The 24,667-nt window shown below is 50.5% G+C and overlaps 3 protein-coding genes across 7 annotated transcripts in view; 2 read left to right on the forward strand and 1 right to left on the reverse strand.

Annotated features, from left to right (window-relative positions):
• cltca (clathrin, heavy chain a (Hc)) overlaps window positions 1-12,884 on the forward strand; it is a 30,068-nt gene extending 17,184 nt beyond the window's left edge. The window contains exons 9-31 of the mRNA XM_067257640.1: window positions 14-166; window positions 383-505; window positions 1,253-1,390; window positions 1,560-1,724; window positions 1,864-2,044; window positions 2,706-2,869; window positions 4,438-4,563; window positions 4,668-4,810; window positions 5,136-5,370; window positions 5,500-5,622; window positions 5,824-5,969; window positions 6,103-6,286; window positions 6,405-6,597; window positions 6,823-6,980; window positions 7,131-7,403; window positions 7,723-7,890; window positions 8,022-8,171; window positions 8,303-8,434; window positions 8,551-8,661; window positions 8,762-8,932; window positions 9,100-9,321; window positions 12,089-12,164; window positions 12,384-12,884. Of these exons, the coding sequence (XP_067113741.1) occupies window positions 14-166; window positions 383-505; window positions 1,253-1,390; window positions 1,560-1,724; window positions 1,864-2,044; window positions 2,706-2,869; window positions 4,438-4,563; window positions 4,668-4,810; window positions 5,136-5,370; window positions 5,500-5,622; window positions 5,824-5,969; window positions 6,103-6,286; window positions 6,405-6,597; window positions 6,823-6,980; window positions 7,131-7,403; window positions 7,723-7,890; window positions 8,022-8,171; window positions 8,303-8,434; window positions 8,551-8,661; window positions 8,762-8,932; window positions 9,100-9,321; window positions 12,089-12,164; window positions 12,384-12,523 (3,675 nt within the window). The 3' untranslated portion in view covers window positions 12,524-12,884. The remainder of the gene's footprint in view (window positions 1-13; window positions 167-382; window positions 506-1,252; window positions 1,391-1,559; window positions 1,725-1,863; window positions 2,045-2,705; window positions 2,870-4,437; window positions 4,564-4,667; window positions 4,811-5,135; window positions 5,371-5,499; window positions 5,623-5,823; window positions 5,970-6,102; window positions 6,287-6,404; window positions 6,598-6,822; window positions 6,981-7,130; window positions 7,404-7,722; window positions 7,891-8,021; window positions 8,172-8,302; window positions 8,435-8,550; window positions 8,662-8,761; window positions 8,933-9,099; window positions 9,322-12,088; window positions 12,165-12,383) is intronic.
• An 897-nt stretch (window positions 12,885-13,781) lies between these two features.
• Window positions 13,782-14,973, reverse strand: ptrh2 (peptidyl-tRNA hydrolase 2). The gene is made up of 2 exons (XM_067257641.1): window positions 14,932-14,973; window positions 13,782-14,652 (listed from the first exon to the last, which is right to left on the reverse strand). Exon 2 carries the CDS (start codon window positions 14,635-14,637, stop codon window positions 14,119-14,121), a length of 519 nt encoding a protein of 172 aa, XP_067113742.1. The 5' UTR covers window positions 14,638-14,652; window positions 14,932-14,973; the 3' UTR covers window positions 13,782-14,118.
• Window positions 14,974-15,519: 546 nt separating this feature from the next.
• The window catches only part of LOC136963267 (vacuole membrane protein 1-like), a 44,936-nt gene continuing 35,788 nt past the window's right edge, over window positions 15,520-24,667 (forward strand). The window contains exons 1-7 of one of the 5 annotated variants that reach the window (XM_067257333.1): window positions 15,520-15,564; window positions 15,666-15,814; window positions 16,457-16,597; window positions 18,873-18,979; window positions 19,152-19,284; window positions 20,682-20,772; window positions 22,188-22,298. In XM_067257333.1, coding sequence (XP_067113434.1) covers window positions 18,901-18,979; window positions 19,152-19,284; window positions 20,682-20,772; window positions 22,188-22,298 — 414 coding nt within the window. In that variant the 5' untranslated portion in view covers window positions 15,520-15,564; window positions 15,666-15,814; window positions 16,457-16,597; window positions 18,873-18,900. Of the gene's footprint in view, window positions 15,565-15,665; window positions 15,815-16,456; window positions 16,598-17,733; window positions 17,783-18,872; window positions 18,980-19,151; window positions 19,285-20,681; window positions 20,773-22,187; window positions 22,299-24,667 lie in introns of those variants that run through there. The other 4 variants (XM_067257336.1, XM_067257335.1, XM_067257337.1 and 1 more) reach the window with 4 other exon arrangements.

Genomic DNA, 24,667 nt, shown 5'->3' on the forward strand with positions numbered 1-24,667 from the left:
TGTGTGTCCTCAGCTGGAGTGCTCGGAGGAGCTGGGCGACCTGGTGAAGTCAGTGGACCCCACCCTGGCCCTCAGCGTGTACCTCCGGGCCAACGTGCCCAACAAGGTCATCCAGTGCTTCGCCGAGACGGGCCAGTTCCCCAAGATCGTCCTGTATGCCAAGAAGGTGGGTCGGTGTGAGACCTCAGAACATCCTTCCTGTTACGCCACCAATGGGAGGCTGGGCGGGAAGTATGTGTGTTTTGTGTTATGAGGGCCCTGCTGTGAATCGTGAGTGGCTTCAGTTCTGATCGTTTGGTATATGGAAGAAACTATACAACAGCATGTGAATGTGAGCGGTGTTTTCTTGAACCCTCTCTGGTTCTCCTCTGCCTGCTCCCAGGTGGGCTACACCCCAGACTGGATCTTCCTGCTGAGGAACGTGATGCGCATCAGTCCGGAGCAGGGCCTGCAGTTCTCCCAGATGCTGGTCCAGGATGAGGAGCCTCTGGCTGACATCACACAGGTCTGGCCCCTGACATCACACAGGTCTGGCCCCTGACATCACACAGGCCTGGCCCCTGACATCACACAGGCCTGGCCCCTGACATCACACAGGCCTGGCCCCTGACATCACACAGGCCTGGCCCCTGACATCACACAGGTCTGGCCCCTGACATCACACAGGCCTGGCCCCTGACATCACACAGGTCTGGCCCCTGACATCACACAGGTCTGGCCCCTGACATCACACAGGTCTGGCCCCTGACATCACACAGGCCTGGCCCCTGACATCACACAGGCCTGGCCCCTGACATCACACAGGCCTGGCCCCTGACATCACACAGGCCTGGCCCTTGACATCACACAGGCCTGGCCCCTGACATCACACAGGCTGGGCCCCTGACATCAGACAGGCCTGGCCCCTGACATCACACAGGCCTGGCCCCTGACATCACACAGGCCGGGCCCCTGACATCACACAGGTCTGGCCCCTGACATCACACAGGCCTGGCCCCTGACATCACACAGGCCTGGCCCCTGACATCACACAGGCCTGGCCCCTGACAGGATCCCACCGTCACTGATAGAACCCACAAGCAACAAAACAAAAAGGCACTGGATACTGATCGAACAAGCCCACACCTCAACCCACTCGGCTCTCTGGAGGGGGAATCGATGTGATTCAATTCAGTCAAAGTCACTTTATTCGTCCTGAGGGGAGTTGTAGCGGGTCAGCTGATGGTGGTTGTGTGTGTGTGGATTTCCTCAGATCGTGGATGTGTTCATGGAGTACAACCTGATCCAGCAGTGCACCTCCTTCCTGCTGGACGCCCTGAAAAACAACAGGCCAACCGAGGGCCCCCTGCAGACACGCCTGCTGGAGATGAACCTCATGCACGCCCCACAGGTACACACACACACACACTTGCACTGTCTCTCGCTTTCCCTCACACTGTCACTCTTTCTTTCTCGCTCTCTCTGTTTTTCTCCCCCCGATGGGCCATGCGACACACCCGTTTTGGTCTCGAACCCGACCCGACACGATTGACAATCCCGTTCCTCCGCCCCGTCCCCAGGTCGCTGATGCCATCCTGGGCAACCAGATGTTCACCAACTACGACCGCGCCCACATCGCCCAGCTGTGCGAGAAGGCCGGCCTCCTGCAGAGGGCGCTGGAGCACTACACCGACCTGTACGACATCAAGCGCGCCGTGGTGCACACACACCTGCTCAACCCAGAGGTACTGGGGCTCCTACACACACACACACACACACAACTGTTCTTCTAGGCCACTCTGGAACCTTCTCCAAACACCGTCTGTTGTTTCTCTTTTTCTCCCTTTTTCTCTTGTCTTCTCTCTCTTCCTCTCCCACCTCCAGTGGCTGGTGAACTACTTTGGCTCCCTGTCAGTGGAGGACTCCCTGGAGTGCCTGAGGGCCATGCTGTCGGCCAACATCCGGCAGAACCTGCAGATCTGCGTCCAGGTGGCGTCCAAGTACCACGAGCAGCTCTCCACACAGTCCCTCACCGAGCTCTTCGAGTCCTTCAAGAGCTTCGAGGGTGAGGCCTGGCGATGAGCTGTCCTCGGATGACACGCGCGCACACGCACACCAGACACGCACACTCTCTCGTCTAGGTCACAGAGCAGCCTGGCAGCCCCCCTGTTCTATTGGTGCACCCCCCCCCCCCCCCCCCCCCCCCATCTCTCTCTCTCCCTCCAACCATGACCCGTGGAGGTGCCACGCTCCGACAAGCTGAACTCAACCAATCATTCCGACTCATTAGTGCCCTTTCTGTGTGTCCCTGTACTGGCCAGAAGTCATCAAGCTGCAATTAGCTAAGTAGGCCAGAGGCGGGGCGATCGATGCAGGCTGTGGAGAGCATCCTGCGGGGAAGGACGCTCACGGGCTCTCGTGTGGAGGGTTACCACGGCCACAGCCCCGTCAGCCAATAGCAGGAGAGACAGAACTGCAGTCAGCTCAGATCACCTATGCGATTCATTCCAGTGTAGCACAACAGACATGGGTGTGTTATGACATCGACACACGGGATACTGATGTTGCCATTCTAAATAAAGCGGACATCACTTACTGGATCGTGAGACAGTGAGGTCAATTACTTGTCTTTGTTATAGATTGCCCTGACTGGAGGCTCAGTGAAAGCTGTGTGTGTGTGTGTGTGTGTGTGTGTCTGACCACATGTCCCTGTGTGTGCGCTCCAGGTCTGTTCTACTTCCTGGGCTCCATCGTGAACTTCAGCCAGGACCCGGAGGTCCACTTCAAGTACATCCAGGCGGCCTGCAAGACGGGCCAGATCAAGGAGGTGGAGAGGATCTGCCGCGAGAGCAACTGCTACGACCCCGAGCGCGTCAAGAACTTCCTCAAGGTAGGCGGGCCGCACATCAGGCACGTCGAGCAACGTCAACACACCTGCTATAGATTTTTTCCTCTTTCGATATTTCCTCTTTTCTTCACTTCTCTATCGGTCTGAAATGTACCCGTTTAATTTTCTTTGCGATGCATCGTGATTACGATTTGTTGAACCTGGAGCAGCAAGGGGTGTTTGAACCACTTTTGGTTAATTCAGTTTTCCTGTTACAGTCCCTTTTAAGAGTGCATGTTCCATTATAGAACTATTAACCTGCATGATTTGAGAAAAAAATTGAATTGAAACCGCATTGTAAAAGTTCTTGAATGAGTAACGCTGTCCCTTTAAGCATTCCCAACTTGCTGTCGTTTGCCTTCATTGGAGAGATGTGTTCCTGGTGGCAGTTATTCTATATCTTTTGTGCTTTTCCCTGTTGTCTTTGGAATGGCAGGACATGTATCAGGTAATTTATCATCCCCAAGTACAGGACCCCCCTCCCTCTTTTCTTTCCTCCCACCCCCCATAGATACAGGATTAACCCTGGGATGTGTATGAGCAGGGCCTGTAATGGTACCGCCCCCCCCCCCCAATACAATACACCTGCCGGGTGCACCAAACCTGTTAGCAACATCCTCGTGCCATTTGTATTCCTTAGCACAGTCGGGCAAGGTTTTGGCTACTAATAGCACATCTTGACTCAACCATGGCTATTGGCTGGAGGTTTCCTGTCACAGGGCAGATTGGCCCCAGATTGTAGCCCAACGCCAGGACTCGCTCCCAGGGCTCCCGGCATGCCCTCCTCCCTGTAGCAGCCGCCGTGAGGCCAGGGCCTGGAGTCCAGGTGCACAATCCCAGAGTGTTGATCCTGTAGGAGTGTTGGTGGCAGTCTCCCAGTGGCAGCAGTGGGTCCGAGCCCACCCAGAGGGCAGCAGCAGCAGGGCCTGCTGGGGGGAGAGCCCCCAGTGGGTGTCCCTCCAGTGCGGTCGGGCAGTACCTCAGTAGAGCCTGCAGGGGGAGCCATCTGTACGCGTGTGTGAGCGAGGGGTCGGCTGCACTCGGGCTTCAAGACTCAGAATGGGGTTTTATTGTGGTTTCTCTCTTTATTTCTTATTTTCTCTCTCTCTTTCTCCACTGTAGTAAACAAACTGTTTTCGCAGTGCTCAACCATCCTCCAACCTGTTCAGATGTGACGCCTTCCATTTGTTGTAGTCGAGAAACAGTTTATGTTTTTGTTCTTGTTGTTTTCCTTGATATTGTCATTTGGAATCACTTGAGCAGGACTGATGCAACTGGAAAATGATATCCCAATTTCATTTTCAGTGATTCTGACGTTTCTTTTTGTCGTTGTACATTTACGGATGGGCCAACAAGATTACAGTCAAACCTCTGGCACCCCCAAACGCGCCCAAGAATTTGTTCTCGTTGGTGCAAAATAGGCACACAAAAAAAAATCTTTCAGAAGGCTAGTGATTGGCCCACAGACCATAGCAGGTTTGGCTGTGATCCTTGGTGAGCTGTGTTGAGGCCCGCTGTGCTCGTGCTGTGGTGGCTGACTGTGGCTCCTCCCCCTGCTCTGTGATGGACAGGAGGCCAAGCTGACCGACCAGCTGCCCCTCATCATCGTCTGCGACCGCTTCGACTTCGTCCACGACCTGGTCCTCTACCTGTACCGCAACAACCTGCAGAAATACATCGAGATCTACGTGCAGAAAGTAAGTCCTACACACACACACACCTGCAGGAAGCATTACCTGGGAGAGTGAAGGGGCGCAAAGTGTGAGCAGGAAATAATCCTGTGTGTGTGTGTGTGTGTTAGGTGAACCCCAGCCGTCTGCCGGTGGTGATCGGAGGTCTCCTGGACGTGGACTGCTCCGAGGACGTCATCAAGAGTCTGATCCTCGTGGTGAGGGGCCAGTTCTCCACAGACGAGCTGGTGGCCGAGGTGGAGAAGAGAAACAGGTAAGCGCGCCCGCCCACCATATCCAGAAATGTCATCTCTCCTGAGACATTTAGTCATTATTTTAGCAGACGCTCTTATCCAGAGCGACTTACAGTAAGTACAGGGACATTCCCCCGAGGCAAGTAGGGTGAAGTGCCTTGCCCGAGGACACAGCGTCGGTTGGCATGACCGGGAATCGAACTGGCAACCTTCGGATTACTAGCCCGACTCCCTCACCGCTCAGCCACCTGACTCCTGAGGAGAGTGTGTGTGGCGTGTGATGATCTGCTATGGACCCTCACATGGCCTCTCTCTCCATTCCTCCTCCTCCTCTTCCTCTGTCAGACTGAAGCTGCTGCTGCCCTGGCTGGAGGCCCGCATCCACGAGGGCTGCGAGGAGCCGGCCACCCACAACGCCCTGGCCAAGATCTACATCGACAGCAACAACAACCCCGAGCGCTTCCTGCGCGAGAACCCCTTCTACGACAGCCGCGTGGTGGGCAAGTACTGTGAGAAGAGAGACCCCCACCTGGCCTGCGTGGCCTACGAGCGGGGCCAGTGTGACCAGGAGCTCATCAACGTGAGTCTTCGCCCCCCCCGTCAATCGACGACGACACTTCTTTTCTTTCCTCGTGCGGTCGGCGCGTTGCCCCGTCGACTCTGCGGGCCACGTGGTTGACGCGTGACTCCGCTCTGCTCTGCGTTTCAGGTCTGTAACGAGAACTCCCTCTTCAAGAGTCTGTCTCGCTACCTGGTGCGCCGCAGGGACCCCGAGCTGTGGGCCAGCGTGCTCCTGGAGAGCAACCCCTTCAGACGGCCCCTCATCGACCAGGTGGGCTCCCACACCAGCCCCTTACACAAGAAATACAGTTCAAAAATTTAGTTTTTTTCTTACTGCTTCACTGAACTGAAACATAGCCGGCCCAGCCCAGAGAAGCAAGGGGGGCTCAAGAACATGTATGGAGAGAGAGTATGAGAGAGAAGGCCAGAAGTTGCTCCATGTCCCCAACCTCTGCTGTCCTCTCGTTCTCAGGTGGTCCAGACGGCTCTCTCTGAGACCCAGGACCCGGAGGAGGTGTCGGTCACAGTCAAGGCCTTCATGACCGCCGACCTCCCCAACGAGCTCATCGAGCTGCTGGAGAAGATCGTCCTCGACAACTCGGTCTTCAGCGAACACAGGTGAACCGGGGCTTGACCCGCTTAGGGGGTTCATGGTTAAAAAAATGGTTCAAGTTAAAGGTCTCTCTCTCTCTCAGCCCATAAGAGAAGAAGAGATGTTTTGTCAACATGCTTTGGTTTCCGCCTCCCACAGAAATCTGCAGAACCTGCTGATCCTGACGGCCATCAAGGCGGACCGCACGCGCGTGATGGAGTACATCAACCGCCTGGACAACTACGACGCCCCCGACATCGCCAACATCGCCATCAGCAACGAGCTCTTCGAGGAGGCCTTCGCCATCTTCAAGAAGTTCGACGTCAACACCTCGGCCGTGCAGGTCAGCAAACACACACACACACACACAGTCATGTGTACCCCAATACCACGTGCGTATCGTCCGTTTTCTCCAGCTCTGACCTTTTTTTCTCTCTCTCTCTGCCTTTGTGTTTTCCCAGGTGCTGATCGAGCACATCGGTAACCTGGACCGCGCCTACGAGTTTGCGGAGCGCTGCAACGAGCCGGCGGTGTGGAGCCAGCTGGCCAAGGCCCAGCTGCAGAAGGGCCTGGTGAAGGAGGCCATCGACTCCTACATCAAGGCCGACGACCCCTCCGCCTACATGGAGGTGGTGCAGGCCGCCGACCAGAGCGGTGAGGATCAGATCAGAAGTAGATAGTTGATTGAGTTTTTCCCTTGTCTTCCTTGAGGGTTTAGGTTGGTTTTGATGTAGTTCTGTAGGCGTATGTGAAGCCCTCTGTGACATTGCTCATATAAAGGGCTACGCAAATGCGATTTGATTTGAATCTAAATGTTCTCTGACACCTCACATCTCGATCTCTGTGGCTGACGGGTGCTCTGACGGGTGTGTGTCTCAGGTAACTGGGAGGACCTGGTGAAGTTCCTCCAGATGGCTCGTAAGAAGGCGCGGGAGTCCTACGTGGAGACGGAGCTCATCTTCGCCCTGGCCAAGACCAACCGCCTGGCCGAGCTGGAGGAGTTCATCAACGGCCCCAACAACGCCCACATCCAGCAGGTACTCTCCCCCCCCACCCCCACCCACGAGAACTCCCATCAACCTCCCTCTCAACTGTTCCGCGGTGTTCAGCTAATGTGTCGAGGGAACACGGAAGTAACATTTGTTTTTCTTTTCATTTTTTTTTCCATCCGTCCGTCTTCCGTCCAGGTTGGCGACCGCTGCTACGACGAGAAGATGTACGACGCCGCCAAGCTGCTGTACAACAACGTGTCCAACTTCGGCCGCCTGGCCTCCACCCTGGTGCACCTGGGCGAGTACCAGGCGGCCGTGGACGGGGCGCGCAAGGCCAACAGCACGCGCACCTGGAAGGAGGTGTGCTTCGCTTGCGTGGACGGCACCGAGTTCCGGCTGGCCCAGATGTGCGGGCTCCACATCGTGGTCCACGCCGACGAGCTGGAGGAGCTCATCAACTACTATCAGGTAAGAGGGGGGGGGGTTTATCACACACACACACACACACACACAGAGGGCTGTCTAGGTCTATCACACACACACATAGACACACACACAGAGAGGGCTGTCTAGGTCTAGCACACACACACACACACAGAGCGAGGCTTGAGCAATCCAACACAATTGGCTCAGACGCCTTGACATTTTTTATTTAGTTATTTATCCATTAATGTATTTTACGTACTTGGACTTGAAATGTGATCCTGTATTGCGTTGTAACTCGCTAAACAGTACTACTCCATAAAGCGCGTCTCTTGAACATTCTCCACCTCCTCTGCCCCCTCAGGACCGCGGTTACTTCGAGGAGCTGATCACCATGCTGGAGGCGGCCCTGGGGCTGGAGCGCGCTCACATGGGCATGTTCACCGAGCTGGCCATCCTCTACTCCAAGTTCAAACCCCAGAAGATGAGGGAGCACCTGGAGCTCTTCTGGTCCAGGGTCAACATCCCCAAGGTAGGCCCCAAGCACTGACCTGTCCTGGACATGAGGCCGAGTCGGTCTTCAACAGAAGGTTATGAAAGAAGCTGATGGTGATTGGTTCAGACTTGAGACTTTTTTATTTATTTTATTTTTTACCCAATCAGGTGTTGAGGGCGGCCGAGCAGGCCCACCTGTGGGCGGAGCTGGTCTTCCTGTACGACAAGTACGAGGAGTTTGACAACGCCATCATCACCATGATGAACCACCCCACAGACGCCTGGAAGGAGGGCCAGTTCAAAGACATCATCACCAAGGTACGGCACGACCACGCCCATCCACCACCTCCCAGGTGACAGGAGCCGTTCCCCACGGACGCAACGGTTTCCCCGTTGAGGACCATGTACAAACCCCCCCCCCCCCCTCTCTCTCTCTCTCTCTCGTGCAGGTGGCCAATGTGGAACTTTACTACAAAGCTGTCCAGTTTTACCTGGAGTTCAAGCCCTTGTTACTGAACGATCTGCTCATCGTGCTGTCGCCCAGACTCGACCACTCCCGTGCCGTCAACTACTTCACCAAGGTCAGCCCCTTCCCCCCCTCTCCTCCTCCGTGTCCACTCTGTTGAGTCAGTGTACAGGGACTGTATGGACTGGTAGTTACATGCTTGAGTCTGAGTTCCTCTGTCGGTTTCCCCAGGTGAAGCAGTTGCCCCTGGTCAAGCCCTACCTGCGGTCAGTACAGAACCACAACAACAAGTCTGTCAATGAAGCACTTAACAACCTCTTCATCACAGAGGAAGACTACCAGGTGAGACCCCCTTCCCCTCCTGCATTTAAGCTACTGAAGGCTGTGTCGGGGTGAACAAGAAAACGTTAACCCTTTCCCGTCCCTCGCCTTGTGTCCGTAGGCTGTGAGGACATCAATAGACGCCTACGACAACTTTGACAACATCTCCCTGGCCCAGCGACTGGAGAAACACGAGCTGATCGAGTTCAGGAGAATCGCCGCCTACCTCTTCAAGGGCAACAACCGCTGGAAACAGAGCGTGGAGCTCTGCAAGAAGGACAAACTGTACAAGGTAAGAACCGCGCGCGACGCGGACGCCGTAGCGAGCGATGACCACTAGATGGCCACGTTGGTAGGGACCAAACCCACTCCTCAATGTAGGTCGCCGTTAGTCCCACGAGACAGACAGTCAGTCACCAGTCTGAGAAACCTCTTTAACCCCCCTCCCTCCCTTCCCAGGATGCCATGCAGTACGCGTCCGAGTCCAAGGACGTGGAGCTGGCCGAGGAGCTGCTGGCCTGGTTCCTGCAGGACGACAAGAAGGAGTGCTTCGCCGCCTGCCTGTTCAGCTGCTACGACCTGCTGCGGCCCGACGTGGTGCTGGAGACGGCCTGGAGGCACAACCTCATGGACTTCTCCATGCCCTACTTCATCCAGGTCATGAGGGAGTACCTGTCCAAGGTGGGTCCCCGCGGAGACGCCGCGGTCACGGACGGGGCTCCGCCGCTCGGACGGAGGGCCGTGCGTTCTCCCAGCTCCCAGATGTTGACCGGATGAATCGGCACTTTTTTTAAAAAATTTATTACTGTGCACATTTTCGTTTTTCTTTTCTTCTTTCTTTTTTTGTGTTGTACTTTTGAGTGCTTTGTGTTCTTTTTTTGTGTTTTCCTCTTTCAGTTTGCTCTGCTCTTTTTTCATGTTTGAGAGGGTAAATGATTTGGGGGAATGCTCTCGGAGGAGAATTCAGCCAATCAGATTTTGGGAGGCTGTGGTTCGAATTAAACATGATTTAAGTGGTGTCCCGTCTACTTTGGTGGTGTCCTCTCTGCAGACCAGAGGGCCAGTTGCGCGCTCTCTCTCCCCCTCTCTTAGTTTTCTCCCACTAGAATCCAATGACTTTTCTAGTGCCAAGTAAGTGGAGCCTCGTCATTGGTTGCGGTGTGTGTGTGCGCATGCGGGTCTGCCCTGAGCATGGCTGCATGAGTCAGCATGCCTGCGCAGCACACCTGAACACAAGCTGCTCTCACACCAACCTTTCAGCATTTATCACCGTGGGCCATAAATATAGCATTAGCCTAGCTTATATACTGTATAGAAAAAATACAGTGTGTATATTTAGGCAAAAAAAAAATATGTTTTGTTAGTCCGTTGCTGTGTCAGGCAAAAGTGGGAGTTGAGCCAATCAGAACACTCGTTTTGATTTTGATCATGGACAGGAGTATGTTATGGTCTTTAAGCGATTTCTTTTTGTTTTCTTTCTATACTGTAGATATGCTATTGGTCGCCCCCCTTTGTATACTGATTAGACTGCTCTCTATCTCTGTGAAAATTGAGTTTGATTTTATTTTCTAAGCCCCACTTGTGTTGAATTTCCTTCCAGGTTGATGCAATTAAGGACAAGGTGAAACTCGATTCCTCTCTTCCATCTATCTCTTACTCTCTTAAATTGTTCGTGTAGCTTGGAGGATTGCAACCTCAGGAATCTGCATGACCGTTTTGGATTTAATTCCCCCCCCCATGTTTCCCTGCTTTCATGAAAGCAAGCACGCACGTATGCGCACACACTCACATGCGCTCACACTCACAAATGTGCGCTAACACGTGCATACAAGCGCACAAACACACATACATACATACATACATATTAATTTCCCTATGGGGAGCAATATAAAGTTCTTATCCTTTCTCACATACATACATACATATAGAGCTTTCTAATCAACCCAAGCTGACTGAGGAGAGTGTCAGTAGATTTGGTTGTAACTAATAACAGGTACTCTGAGTCTCAAGCCAGCCATGCCAGTCAGCCATTGGCTCTCAGTCCTGACCTCTGACCACCCCCCCCCCACCCCTCCCCCCCATTATGAGGTTTACCTCAGATTCTTCTTCTGATACGACGGGCACTTCAGCCTCATTTCAGGACAGAAAACCAGCGGTAGACTGCATGTAACCATGGTACTAAAACTGTCAAGGCAAGACAAGCGGTCGAGACCTTCTGGAAGAGAATGCACTTTACAGAGAAGCTGGATCTGTCGTTTTGTGAGACGCAAACTACCGTGTTCACTGTAATGTGTGGGGAAACCCCAGAGTTGGGTCGACGCAGAACATGTCAATGAGCATCGGCGCGTTGACAGCTCACGGAGCGTCGCTGCAGAGTGCATTCCCTCACACAGCTTCTCGCCGTTCAGGAGTAGGACCTCCATATACCGTTTGTAGGTGCAGCTCAGGGGTAGAGCAACTGACTGCAGATCGAGAGGGCGTTAGTTTACGCCCGTGTGAGGCCCCCCCCCACCCCGTGTAAGCAGGATAAAAGATAAAAGGACCGAATATATTTTAAAAAGAGGAGTGACATTAACTGCACTCGGCAGCTTTCTCTGGTTTTCTACAACAAGCATGTGAGCCGGTGAGCAGTGAGCCTGGCAGCTGTGTACGGGAGGCCTGTGCTGGTGCAGTGTGCGAACCAGCCTGGGAGCTGCTCTCCAGGCTGGGGCCCCTTCTCCCATGCACCTGTCGGAAACCAACTGTGTAACACCAACCGTGGCATGTTTCTCTTCTGCCGATGAAACCTCAGCTAATTGGGAGTTGTCGTTTTTGTTTTTTGGTCTAATCTCCAAACTACTTTTAACAAGAGGTATGAAGGGAACTGAACCCACTTTTGATTGAACGGGTAGATGCATAATCTGCTACACATACCCGAGGCTTTGTTTTATGACGGTCTTCTTTCATGACGACATGCATCCTACATAATGCTGCATCGTCCAGCCCAATATTTGGTAACAAGATCAGCTATTCTTCCTTGCTCTTTACCAGGCTTGGGATGGCTACAGCACTCTGCTGAATCCAAGAAACCGAATATCAACCACCTGATGGGTTTGGTTCTCTGCATACAGGTTCTATCAGTCCTGGAAACCGTTCAGTTTGGTTAGCACTGCTGGTTGAATGGAGGGACCCCAGTGTTCAATCTAGTTTTAATTGTAGTCCCCTTCAGTAATGTAGTCTTCTGTTCCCCTGCTTTTGCTTGACTGGTATGTGACCATGGTGCAGTTCACAGGCCTGGCTGGGGGTTCCTAAGTTTGCACACAATCGACACCCCTCCCCTGGAATGGTCCCTTCCATCAATCACTTCAGTTTATTAATTTAACTACTTAATTCAATGTAACCCTTCTCCAGCGGCTCTACGACCTGCAGTACCTTAACCTGGGTGTAACGAGCTGTTCCCCTCTCCCAGGTGGACAAGCTAGAAACCTCAGAGTCCCTAAGGAAAGAGGAGGAGCAGGCGACAGAGACGCAGCCTATTGTCTACGGTAAGACCTTTCACATCCTCCCCTCGTGAAGTTACCGCCGGTCTGAAACCCCACGCGGTCACGTCAGCGTAGGTAACCGACAATCCAAGATGAAAAGCACTGCATGTGAAAGTCCTGTCTCCTCAGGGCCTGTGAAGGTTTGTGTTAGAACCATGATGTGTATGGTGTTTGTCTACAGGACGGTACATGTGTAACCTCGTGTGTGTGTGTGTGTTGCAGGCACACCCCAGCTGATGCTCACAGCAGGTCCCAGCGTGGCAGTGCCCCCCCCACAGGCCGCCTACGGCTACGGCTACTCGGCGCCCGCAGCCTACGGCCAGCCCCCTCAGGCCCAGCCAGGCTTCGGCTATGGCATGTAAGGCCCGGGTCAAGCAGCCCTCCGGAACCATCCATCCATCTGTTCCTCAGTCCTTCACCAGCCCATTACTATCTTCTACTCACCACAGGGGATACCAACAAGCAGTTCTTCTCTTCTTTTTATTTTATTGTTATCTGTGTTTTTTGTTTTATTTTCTTTCAAACTGTCATGAAGGACTCCATTTTATTTCTATTGTCAATGGAAAAAAAAAAGATTGGATCACAAGTTGTTTTTTCACATTCCATATTTACTAGAATTAATTTGTCTATTTTATTTTTGAATGGGGAATGGTTTGTGTACAATGAAGGGGCTTGTGGAAAGAGGAAGTCCTCTTCTTAATTAAAAAGGTCTGTTGTGAAGCATCTGATTTGCACTCTGTAGTGAGAAGAAACTAATGTAGAATCTCTTCATTTTGATGTGTGTGAGCAGCTTATTCTGTCCGTCTGTAAAATGCATTTAATTATTGTATATTCAGAAACAAGAAAAAACAAACAAAAAAAAAAGCTACTATGTTCTTCTATATTTGAACAATGAGACTGCCGCTTCCATGACCACAAACTAGAAACACTACGTAACACCAGTGATGACCCAACATTCGGGGAGGGGGGGGGAGGGAGGGGTGGGCCGGGCCCGCGGAGCTCTTGAGGAACGAGAGATTATTTTAAATGCATACAGAAAATTAGTTTTATTATCCTTCCCAAATCAAGCCTATGCAGGTGTACCAGTCAGACCGTGGGGAGGAGCAGGTGTCTTTTACAGTCTCGGCGTGTAACAGATGACCTCCCCTTTTGAGCTGTTACGTGCTCGTGTGGGACCATTCCATTTGAGGAGGGATTACTAAAGAAACCTTATTCTTCGGACCTGTGTGTATTTTACTAACCTGCCCTCCCTCCCTTTGTGCTAAGGTTTGTGTATGCTGGATATCGTGGTGTTCTAGGTCACTGTTATTGAGTGTACAGAAGAGAGATACTAAAACCTATTAGCCTTGATGTCCTGGCAGGTTTTGGTTTTCTTTTCAGTTGGCCCTCTGAATCTCAGAGTTAAAAATCACAGGACTGTGGTAATTGGATGTTTTTATCAAAGGCTTGCGCGTATACAAGAAATCAATCATTAACTCCCTCTACCTTATACTCAGACAAAATGACTAGATTAAGCGTGCACTTAAAATAGTTGATTGTGCATAATCTGGATCATGAACGAAACGGCAGTTTTCTTTTCCACATAAAATAAAGGCTTCTTGTTTGTCAAGAAAAGTGGGGTCTTGTCACCATTCTTTATACATGTTTGCCACTGTGGTAGATGTATTTACATTTAATTCATTGAGTCACATTTCTCGATGTAAAGGAACTTGCCTGTTAAACTCAGCACCAGTGTTGTCCCAATGTCATGTCAACCACAGCCAGCACAACTAACAGCACTTAAGCAACTGAGCTCGATTAAGCCTATAGGATTCTGGTTCTGATTTTAACAGACAATGTAACAAAAATGACAGCTTCAAATACAACTTTGATATAAAAAAAATATCTTGTTTGGGAGGCAGTCCCAGTGTTACTTAAACTATTTCCCACAGACAATTAAGTATTCTTGTTATATTGTTCAATACAGCTTCAAGTGTCCGGTGACTTTGTCCACAAGATCCGCAGGGCCAGGACCAATGCCGAGCACAGTGCGTGATCCTGGTGCAATCTGCGTCCTCCCTGCGTCTTGGATCAGACTGACGGGCAGCCCAACCTCTTTAGCATGGGTCAGCAGCTCTAACAAACTGTCCTCGTCATTGGTCTTCACCACCACCTTGGGCTGGCCACAGTATTCCCACTGTTTCAAGAGCTCCGGGTTTCTGCGTTGCACTTGCTTGTAGGCTGACACAGCTGCGTGCGAGCACTGAGCTGCAACTTTACCCTTTCCCATCTTCAGGTCGGATCGAACCACAAGAATCATTTTGAATTCGCCGCTTTCTCCCATGACACTTGTTTCATTTCCAGTGCCGTTTCCGACAGCTGAGATGACAGCCCTGGAAGAGTTGCCGAAACGAGCGCGAAAGTGCCATCCAAGACAAAGTCCACAGCCCACTCCAGCCAATATACCCACAGCTATCTGACCGTACAGTGAATCCATATCAACGTGACCAAGCTGTGAATTAGAAGTCAAAGTAGTCAGAGTACATCCAGGGTTAAACACGGACTCAGTGAGAATCTAGCCTCAACTTTGCTACAACCTCATTTGTGCCTGTACCATTAAACGTGCTAGCTTAGCCAGGTTTAGACAACAATCGTGCGAGCCTTTAGTCTTGATACATAAAAACGAGTCTTCACTTATGCTCACAACGTATTTTACGAAGTAGACTAGGTAACTTTCAATATTAACTTTACTTCTAGGCGCGTTAAAAACAAAATCCTGGTTTAAGCCTACCTTTCCGTTGGATAAACGTGTTGCTATTGCTTCCTTCGTCCGGTTCCTGGTCTCTTTTTGATGACGTGAAGGTGAGTACGTTTCAGTATATTAAGGTGCTGCTGCGCAACCTGCTTACAAACGAAGAGAGAAATTTTTTTAATAAGGTAATACCAATTGATGGTATGCTCATAGGCCCACTTATTAATACATGCATTAGAGATCACTGAATGTGGTTTATATGTGTGTGGGCTAGTTTGAGTTGCCAAGTTGTAAACGTGTATAATTGTTGAAATTTAAACGTACAGTTTAAACCACAGGCTATATGCGAGGATTAATGTAATTATTTTCTGTATTGTATACGATTAAAAATATGAATCATGAAATTATAAAAATCTGTGTGTAGCAGCCTATGCGTGCCGAAGCAGCGCGTATAATGCTCTTCTAAAAAACAGCCGGTGTTGGTTCAAGCGCTCGCTGCCTTTTTCGACTTAATTTAAGCGAGGCGCTTCTACAGGATGCATCTCTCCATGGAATCATATCCAAGTTAAGAATCTTTATTGCACAGTCTGCGTGCTTGGTGCGCGTTCTGCACGCTGGCGGAAGTAGGCTAAACCACAGCCCAGACTGTCCATGAGATTGGCAAAAACGCAGGTCTGATTGCTGTGATATAGGCTGCGGCGTTTGACAGCTCGGGTTGGAAGAAGGTAAGGGTGATACAGATGACTACTAATCTGTTGAATTTCGTGTTCCAGATACAACAGGACGAATCCACCTGACATTGACTGATCTACGGCTTGTCTCGCAATGCACCAGGCTTGTTACTGGGGTTTAAACCTGCACTAACAGTCTCCTCCACTTGGCTCCGCCGGAGACAATGGTAGTTCCACAATGAGACTGTTCGGTAGGTACAAATATCCACATTTATCTGCTGTATTAATTGCATCAGATATTAAAACTAGGCTAAAACAGAATAATACTGGAAATAGGCCTAACTGTAATTTAATACATGTTTTATTCCCAGAGCCTATTGGCGTACTCAATTTGCTTATTTGATGTTTAATTCCACTTGTCAAATATAGCTATAAATATAAATGTGTTTTTGTATATGATGACGGATCACAGTAACTACACAGGGCTACTGCAGTAGGCTACTGTACTTTGTGTCATTTCGGCTGATGTTGAAATCTAACCCTATTCAGGCACAGAAGTTAACTTTTACACCAACAAACATACATTTAAACCGGGATCATTTTAAATGAGGGGCCCAGCTAATTAGGCCATGCTTTGACTTCGTGTTACTTTCTGAAAAATCTCTCCGGCCGGGGTGTGTTTTTTAGACTGGGGTATTTGCACCAATGCCAGTCACTTTTTAGTTGAAATCGTCAGAGAGACCAGATCTCTTAGATGTGTGCTCCGGGAAAACGATCTGATTTTATTTTTAGTGCTCTAATTAGTCTTGGTCTCGGAGGGTTTTTGTAGGCAGATGATGAAACGTCCCTTACACACATCCTTATGCCATCCCCTCCCCCGACAACTCTTGCAGCTTTATCCCTTGCTGGCCCCCACCACACCCCGAATAAGTTATGATGTAGTTAATGGATTCTATTGCCCTACATCACCAGCGGAGCTGAGACGGTGGCATATGGGGCATAGTTCTTGTGGATTTGAGACATATCTCAGTAAGGTGAGTAGCCTTCTCTCCTTCAAACACTAGGTTCTGATTTGTTTGTTATTTGGGCTCTGTTGTTGAAATTTAGGGACTATTGGTGTACATTGCCCAGTGTTTACTTGTTAAAAATCCCGCATTGTTCGAAGATATTAGGATTGTAAAGATTATGTTCACTGTATAAAGTTTTGCATTGGTGTGTTAGGACTGCATGGTTACTCAACAGGTCCCGCACAGGCAGTTGTTTTTGAGGAAGCTATTGCGCAATCAAATCCGTGGCAGGCAATTGCGCTGCTGAATAAAACGCGCGTTGTGGTGTTCTCTTCTGTATTCTTTCAAAGCGGATACATTCAGTTGCCTAGGAACCATATGAACTTGTAAATAAAGTAAATGTCACACATTGTCCTCAGTTAGCCTATATGTTATGCGGAAGTACAGGTTTAGGTCAATAATAAATGTAAATTATTTGTATCTCGAGTCCTTTTGGTGACGCAACCCTGTAGAAATTGGTGCATATTCACGTAATGTCCCCACGGAAAGTCTGTAATGAACGCAAGATCTTTTATATAATGTGAAGTCTTCGGGGATAGGGCAATAGTTTCCCAATTGTTTCAACTCCTTTATATTTGGTAATGCTGATCAATTGAGATTCAAGGTTGCAGGTCAGAGCAGAATATATTTGCTGCTACATGGCGGTCAGTTTAGTTTAATAATACACATAGGTTGTTGCATAAGAGCATACAATATATCTCAGAATTATAGTGGGAGTATTCTCATGCATCTTATATTGCAACCCAACTGAAGCATGTAAGAGCTCATCCAGTAGGCTACATTGTAAACTTTCCTCCACTGTTAGGCCCAGGATTGATCTGAACACGTGATCCAATGTTGGGAGAAAAGGACACACACCATCTCTGTCATCTTCGTTTGGCCTCAACATATGTCCACAAAATTCCTTAAGGTTCTAAAGAGCCTTCATGGGCCCTTTGTAAAGTCAACACTGTTGACTGCTGTCTGTCACCACAGCCAATGTGGACGTCAGGAAACTGGAGCCAGAGGCTCCCCTAGAGAGGGGGTCGGGGGGGGCTGGCTGGATAGATTAGCCTGTGTGGGACTCTGACACTTCCACCAGATGGTAAACTGCGTGCCTGTGTGTCAGCCTCATCTCATGGCTTTACAGACAGACTCCTGAGCGTGCTGAAGGTGGGCCTTGTTTCAATCTTACCTCCCGTCTCCCACCATCTGTCTCTGCGCTGGACCATTCCAGACACGAGGATACATCTGCGCATGACGGATAATTGTCGCTAACGTGTCTGGGATAAGATACAGAACATACTAACTTGTTCAGTATGGGCGCAACCAGGCTTAGGGGAACTAGGGGTTCGCACTGTGCAGGGAATGGGGCATTGGTGGTCTAATTAGCCTTTCTCAGCCCTGGTCCTCGGGACCCTCTGCACTGCATGTTTTAGACGTTTCCCTTTTCAAACCCACCTGATTTAAATGAATGGGTCGTTATCAAGCTCTACAGAAGCCTGATAACGACCATTCATTCGAATCGGGTGTGTTGGATCAGGGAAACATCTAAAACTGGCAGGGCAGGGGGTCCCAAAGACCAGGACTGAAATTGCACATTGTGACATTGCGCCACATTTGGACTTGATGTCCTTTTCCCCCAGTTGACCCCAAGGCATAGATACATTAACGAGGGCTACTATTGGCTGCAAGGACTAACTACACAGTGTACGTTACGTGTCTAGTGCAGAGAACGCTGTAGAGTTGGCAGGACCAATTGTTGTGAGTATCATTAGGTCACGCATTGGCCTGATTGGGTTACCAGTAATCTGCAGGACGCAGCATATTAACTCTGAACGCTCTGGTCCCCCGGTCAGTGGCTGTATATTTATAAACGTGTGTGTGTGTGTGTGTGTGTGTGTGTGTGTGTGTGTGTGTGTGTGTGTGTGTGTGTGTGTGTGTGTGTGTGTGTGTGTGTGTGTGTGTGTGTGTGTGTGTGTGTGTGTGTGTGTGTGTGTGTGTGTGTGTGTGTGTGTGTGTGTGTGTGTGTGTGTGTGTGTGTGTGTGTGTGTGTGTGTGTGTGTGTGTGTGTGTGTGTGTGTGTGTGTGTGTGTGTGTGTGTGTGTGTGTGTGTGTGTGTGTGTGTGTGTGTGTGTGTGTGTGTGTGTGTGTGTGTGTGTGTGTGTGTGTGTGTGTGTGAGTGAAAGATAGCGTGGCATAGATTATAGAAACGTGTCTTATCTCCGTTAAGCCGTGTCCGTTCTCTCCGTGTTTCCACCAGGCCCTCGGTCCTTCCGTTACCCCGTGAGATGGCAGAGATCGCGACAGACTGTCAGCTTCCTCAGCAGCGTGTCGGGGCCAAGGAGCAGCCCAACGGACAGTCTACAGGTGAGCCGTGGCTGCCTCTGTCACCCCAAAGAACACTTGTTTTTGCACCGTTGTGGAGTTCTTAGTTTGTATAGAACGACGATGTTCTACCATGCTGTAAGAATGGATGTAAACAAGTGAGAGGTGGGACGAAAGGACGACGGTGGATGCTAAACGGTGTTTGTGTGGACAGACGCGTCGCTGAGCGAGAGGAAACAGTCGGACCGGGAGGAGCGTCTGTCTCTGGTGGTGTGGAAGAGGCCGCTAGTCACACTCCACTACTTCCTGTTGGAGCTGCTAATCACCCTGAAGGAGTGGGCGTGCAGGTGAGAGGAGACGGCATCCGTTCTTTTATCGCGGAGGAAATGCCTTCAATGTCTTGCTCACGTCCACGTGTGTTACGGTAAAGAAATGTGTATGTTCGAATACAGGACACGGTGAAGAGAGCTCTGACTCTGTCGTGTTCCTCGTCAGCTTGTGTTTTAGGTTAATTCATTTCGACTTATCTTGAAAAGAGAAGTTTGTTTGGTTTTCACCGATGAACTTGCACTTTGTTATGTCTGCGAATCAAGGTAATACACACACACACACACACACACACACGCTCATGCACACAGAGACCCAGAGAGAGATGGGACCTTGAGACTCTTGTCTGCTTTCATTTGACAGGCCCTCCTGACTCCCTCAGCATGTTTCAGTCTGGAGTTGCGAAGCCATGACAGGAGGGCGTTACATGTTATCACGGACCTCCGTTCATGTTAGACTTCATGATGCTGTTATTCCCTCTGTCTGAAAGGAGATTGTGTGAGATGGTCTGTTGTATAACACTAGTGTTGTATAACCCACATGCGCTAAGAGAGCGGGCCCTGGGATGACGCAAAAGTGTTTCCGAAATGACAAACTCTGTTAACCCCTGTGCTGATGTAAAAGGCCCCCAGCAAAATAAGGTCAGCATGTGCACTCTTTGGGCTGGTTGCGGTTTGCTGTGTGAGGACAAGATGTTTATTTTCCTCAAACTACAAGAGGATGTGGGGAACCGCAAACGCCACAAGCCGTGCGCTCATAGGACGTGTGTTCTGAGCACATGTTGTTCTTGCATCAGGCAGTAGACCGACTCTCAGAAGTGATTAGATGTGAAAAATACAAAGTTGACATAAAATCCGTGGCATTCATTGTTTTCATTCATCCGCGGACCAAATTCGAGTTCCTCCGCAAAGTCAACACGCGGTTGTTTGCAGACTTCAAGTAGGCGACTGACAGATGGAGGTTCGTGTAATCGTAACGCTCGACAATAATTTGGTTCAAAATAATGTGATGGCACTGTAAAACTACCAATCTTTATGAGGGAACTTTCAGTCGATTCCTCAGAGGCGTTAACGTTCTCTGGTCCTGAGCCCTGAAGTCGGCAGATGGGGGTGGGGGGGTGGGGGTGTAAGTGTTGATTAAGAATGTGACCGTCTTTATATCCTGTGGCACTCGCACACTAATGAGCCTGATATGTAGAAGGGACAATCAAGCCTTTAAGACAGGGATCAGAGATTTAAGCTCCTGCCTCGAACGGCCACTTAAACACACTGTCGTGATCTGGCCAGGCGGGTCTGCTCCACACGCTGCCCAACGTTGAATACCTTTTTTCTCCTTCTCTATTCCCCATCTTCTGCTCTCTTCTCCTCCACCCCCTCGACTCTTTCTGTTCTCCTCCCTGTCTTTCCTCTCCTCCTAGGCTTTGGCACCGGCGACAGACCGCGTTCGCCTTGTCGGGGCTCTTCATCCTTCTGTATGTGGTCTACTCCATCGAAGGAACTCATCAAAAGGTGAATGACGCATCACGCTCCAGCCGACCTCAATCGCTACTTTAACACTTGAATAACATACGAATAAAGAATTAAGTTGTATTGGTCATGCAGTGTGACGCACGCGTGCAGGGAGTGGTCAAACGCGCACACACCCACACACACACAGAGTTGTCCACCACATTTCTGCACTGCATTTCCCATCCTGTTGTCCTTCCTCTGAGGGCAGCCAGGAGCAGTGGTCAGCCACATCAAGGTGACCAGGGGCCAAGTCCAAGTGCTCACCTCATACCTGGGTGGGTAGGAGGAGCCATCTGTTCTGCATGGTTTTCTTGGCGATCTTTTGCGGAGGAAATCCCTTGTGAGCGCGGGCAGAGCATGTCAACTCCACACAGAGAGACCAGGGAGGAAGGCAACCTCAGCCCCAGTGCCCCAGGCAGGGATCAAACACAAGGACTTCTAGCTGTAAAATGACAGTGCCACAGTGCTATGCAGGGTCCTCGTTTTCTTACTGGCATACGTGTGTGTGTGTGTGTGAATCACCATGTGATTGCGAGTATATCGTGTTAATAATTAGCATCACTACGCTGTGAGGTAACGCACGTTAAGATCGGTCTTATTCTTTCTAAAGGCCCAATAATAAAACAAATATGCTTTTCCAGGGCAAAACACACATATTTGGCTTGAATCCGTCCTTACTGTATTTACCTGCTAAAACTGGTCATGAATTTTCAAGGCCGTAAATATATTTTCCACGTTTACATGTGCCCCAAGGTGTTGCTTAATTCCTAGGAAACACTGAAAACAATTACTAATAGCTAGTACTTCCCAGCACGCTGACTAAGTGATGAGAGACGGTGCATATGTGGTTTTTGTTTTCCTGGGGTCACTGGGAAACGAGCAATTTGCCAGAAAACCTCCACAGTTACTGTAATCTACACCGTCCATCCATGCCTCTTCCTGAAAACAACCTGCCCTCACTTCAGGAACTGCTTTTCCATGTAGATTGTATTAGATATGGATGGAGGAGGGGGAGAGAGAGATTTGGCTAGTTTAACTTATTAGTTGTGTAAGACTTGGCTGCCATGAAAAGAGTGATTCTCTTCTTTTGTTCCGAACACTCCTACCCTACGGCTCTGTCCTCCAAACTTTTCAACAGAGCAGGCTCTGACTCCGGTTCTAGGTCTTCCTCCCTCTCTCTCTCTCTCTCTCTCTTTCTCTCTCTCTGTCTCTCTCTGTCTCTCCCACTCACTTGCCCTCTCCCACCCTCTGTGGTTCCCTCTCTCTATTGCGCACTTTCACTCTCGTACCTTCCCTCGGCCCTCCCTCCTGTCTCTCTTGTTTTTTCTCTCTGTCTCTCTCTCGCTTTCTCTCTTGTTTGCCTCTGCCTGTTCTGCCGACATGCGCCTGACTGTCCCTCTCTCTGGGCCCCGCAGTACGTCCAGTACGTGGAGAAGAGGTCCCTGTGGTGTGCCTACTGGCTGGGCCTGGGTATCCTGTCCTCCGTGGGTCTGGGGACTGGCCTGCACACTTTCCTGCTCTACCTGGTGAGTACGGCCACGCTGCCGCTCCACAGACCTCACGCCTCCTCTCGGGTTTCATGTTGTGTCGTTCTTTTCTGGTACCATCCAGTACCTGTTGATGTAGCCAGAAGCCATGCGCCGTCTGTGAACGATGCTAGGGGGGGGGGGGGTCAGCGAGTGGTCATCGCGTCCTGTTGTTCTGCGCTTTCGTGAAACGTCGGAGCACGGTTAGGAGTTCAGGGAGATTAACTGTTTCAGAGGGAGAGAGGGAAGGGAGAGAGGGAGGGAGAGGGAGGGAGTTTGTGTGTGCGCAAGTGTGTGTGGTGGGACGGTGTAGAGTTCCCCTCGGTGGAGAGGCACACTGCGGCATGGTAGCAGCGGTGTTTTGACAGGCTGTCCGGGAACGAGCGCACTCGGTGACCTCGCTGACTGAGTGCACACTGCAACCCCCCCCCCTCCCAACCCCTCCACCTCTCCTTCTCCCTCCCTCTCCTTACGTTTCTCCCTCTTCTGTTCACTCTGTTCCCCTCTCTCTCTCTCTCTCCCTCCCTCCACTTTCTGTTTTGTCCTCCCTGATCTTGCCCTCTCTCTCTCTCTCTCTCTGCCTCCCATCTTATCCCCTCCCTTTAGGTTTCTACCCATCCCTCTCCCTCTGCCTCTTCCCCCCCCCCTCCCTCTCTCTGTTTTGCACGTTCTGTGCATCCGTGAGTATCGGGGGCTGGCTGCGCAGCAGACACGGCCTCCCAAACATCTGCTAGTCTTTACTGTTCTCTGAGCATTATTAACACTGAGCCACCCAGCTGCCATTTGGGAGCCCGCAGTCGCACTCACTCCCCATCACCCAGAGGAGTTGAACTGGAAACTGTTAAGTGTGTCCTTCATTCTGTGTTTTGGAAAGCAAACTCGGTGCCCCCAAATGTAATTTGAGAAGCTGTAGCTTTTTTTGGTGACCTGACTTACTTTCTTTCCTTTTTTTCCCCTCTCTCCTGCAAGTTTGTTTTCAAGTAGATGGGCACCATCTAGTGGGCAATGAGCTGTACTAGGGTACAAACTGACGTTGGAAGAAGAAATGTCCGACTTTTTGATGTTTAGCTTCGAGCAGAGAAACTCTGTTAGTTTGCTGTGTGTTTTCAAGTTCTGATAGGCCGTCCTATGCATAACCATCTGTGGGGAAAAAAAAGAAAAGAAGGAAAAAAAGAAAAATCTGGAAACTCCGATCACTGAGTTCACTCTGTCCTCCTCAGCTCTGCGTCAAAAGATTGTTTATGTGCATGAAGGAGTTCACTGTGGTTTGATTTCCTGCTCGACCCCGCCCCTGCTTGTGTGCCGTCCTATCACACAGCGCTGCCGAGGGCACAGCTCTCATGCTGAACCTCTGCACCTATGACGCACGTTCACCACCGGGGAGCTGTCTGGGCCCCTGTACTGTTACACACTCGCTACACCTCGAGTGAGCCAGCAGGTGGCGCCATCTGTCTGCGTGTTGAAATCCCCGTTTTCAAAACAGGACGAGGAAGAACTCGACAACACCGCCGTCAGCGCCACTAGTGTATCTTCTTCCCGGCTTTGTTTGGACCCGAGGGGCCTCGCCCGCAAGGCGTCCAGTGACATGTGACTCCCCTTTCACCTCATGGGTGTTCATGTGACTTTCTTGTCTGCGAGGAGAGTTGACATGTGACTGTTATTTCCTTTTGTGGGTAATTAGGGAACTAGATGTGAGAGTCGTCCGTGGACAGATGCACAGGGGCCATCTTCCTGTATCGCTCTGTTCTCTATAAGTGTCGTGCTCTCAAAACGTTTGTCATTGAACCATGGTCCACCACCTACCTTATTAACTTAGATTGCAAAAAGTTGTTATTCAACAGGCTTATCGATGATGAGACGAGTGCCTTTATTAGTGGCCTAGTTGTAGTACCAGTGAACCCCAGCAGAGGTAGATGGGGAGCCAGAGAGAGCGGAGGGCTCGCTGCTCGCTGGCTCTGGTTGCGCTTGTGTCTCCTTTGTGTCAGTGTTTCAGTGAGGCCGAACATTGATAGTACTTGTAGTTACTGGAGAAGCACACAACCTCCCCTATCCCTCGGCCCACACACACACACACACACACACACACACACACACACACACACACACACACACCCTTCACCGGGGCAGCATCAAGGTGGACTCCTATACAGCTGCATGTTAGCTGTTTATAGCTCCAGTACAGGACAGCCTCTCAACACAAAAGAGTTGCGATGCGTCTCGGAAACAGAGGGGTAAGGTCTGATCTCCCCCGTGGGTGTACCGGCTGCGATGGGGTGGGTGGAGGGGGTGCAGACACATGACTCAGTATTCTGGCTCTGGTCCATATGCTCTGGCAACAAGGGCCTTTATTTGAGATGGCTGCCCTCGCT

Source organism: Osmerus mordax, chromosome 19, assembly GCF_038355195.1.
Source record: "Osmerus mordax isolate fOsmMor3 chromosome 19, fOsmMor3.pri, whole genome shotgun sequence".
NCBI lineage: Eukaryota > Metazoa > Chordata > Actinopteri > Osmeriformes > Osmeridae > Osmerus > Osmerus mordax.

What these genes read in the sequence shown, in the direction of transcription:
- ptrh2 (XM_067257641.1), bottom strand. Translation starts at nt 14,637, where the DNA reads ATGGATTCACTGTACGGTCAGATAGCTGTGGGTATATTGGCTGGAGTG.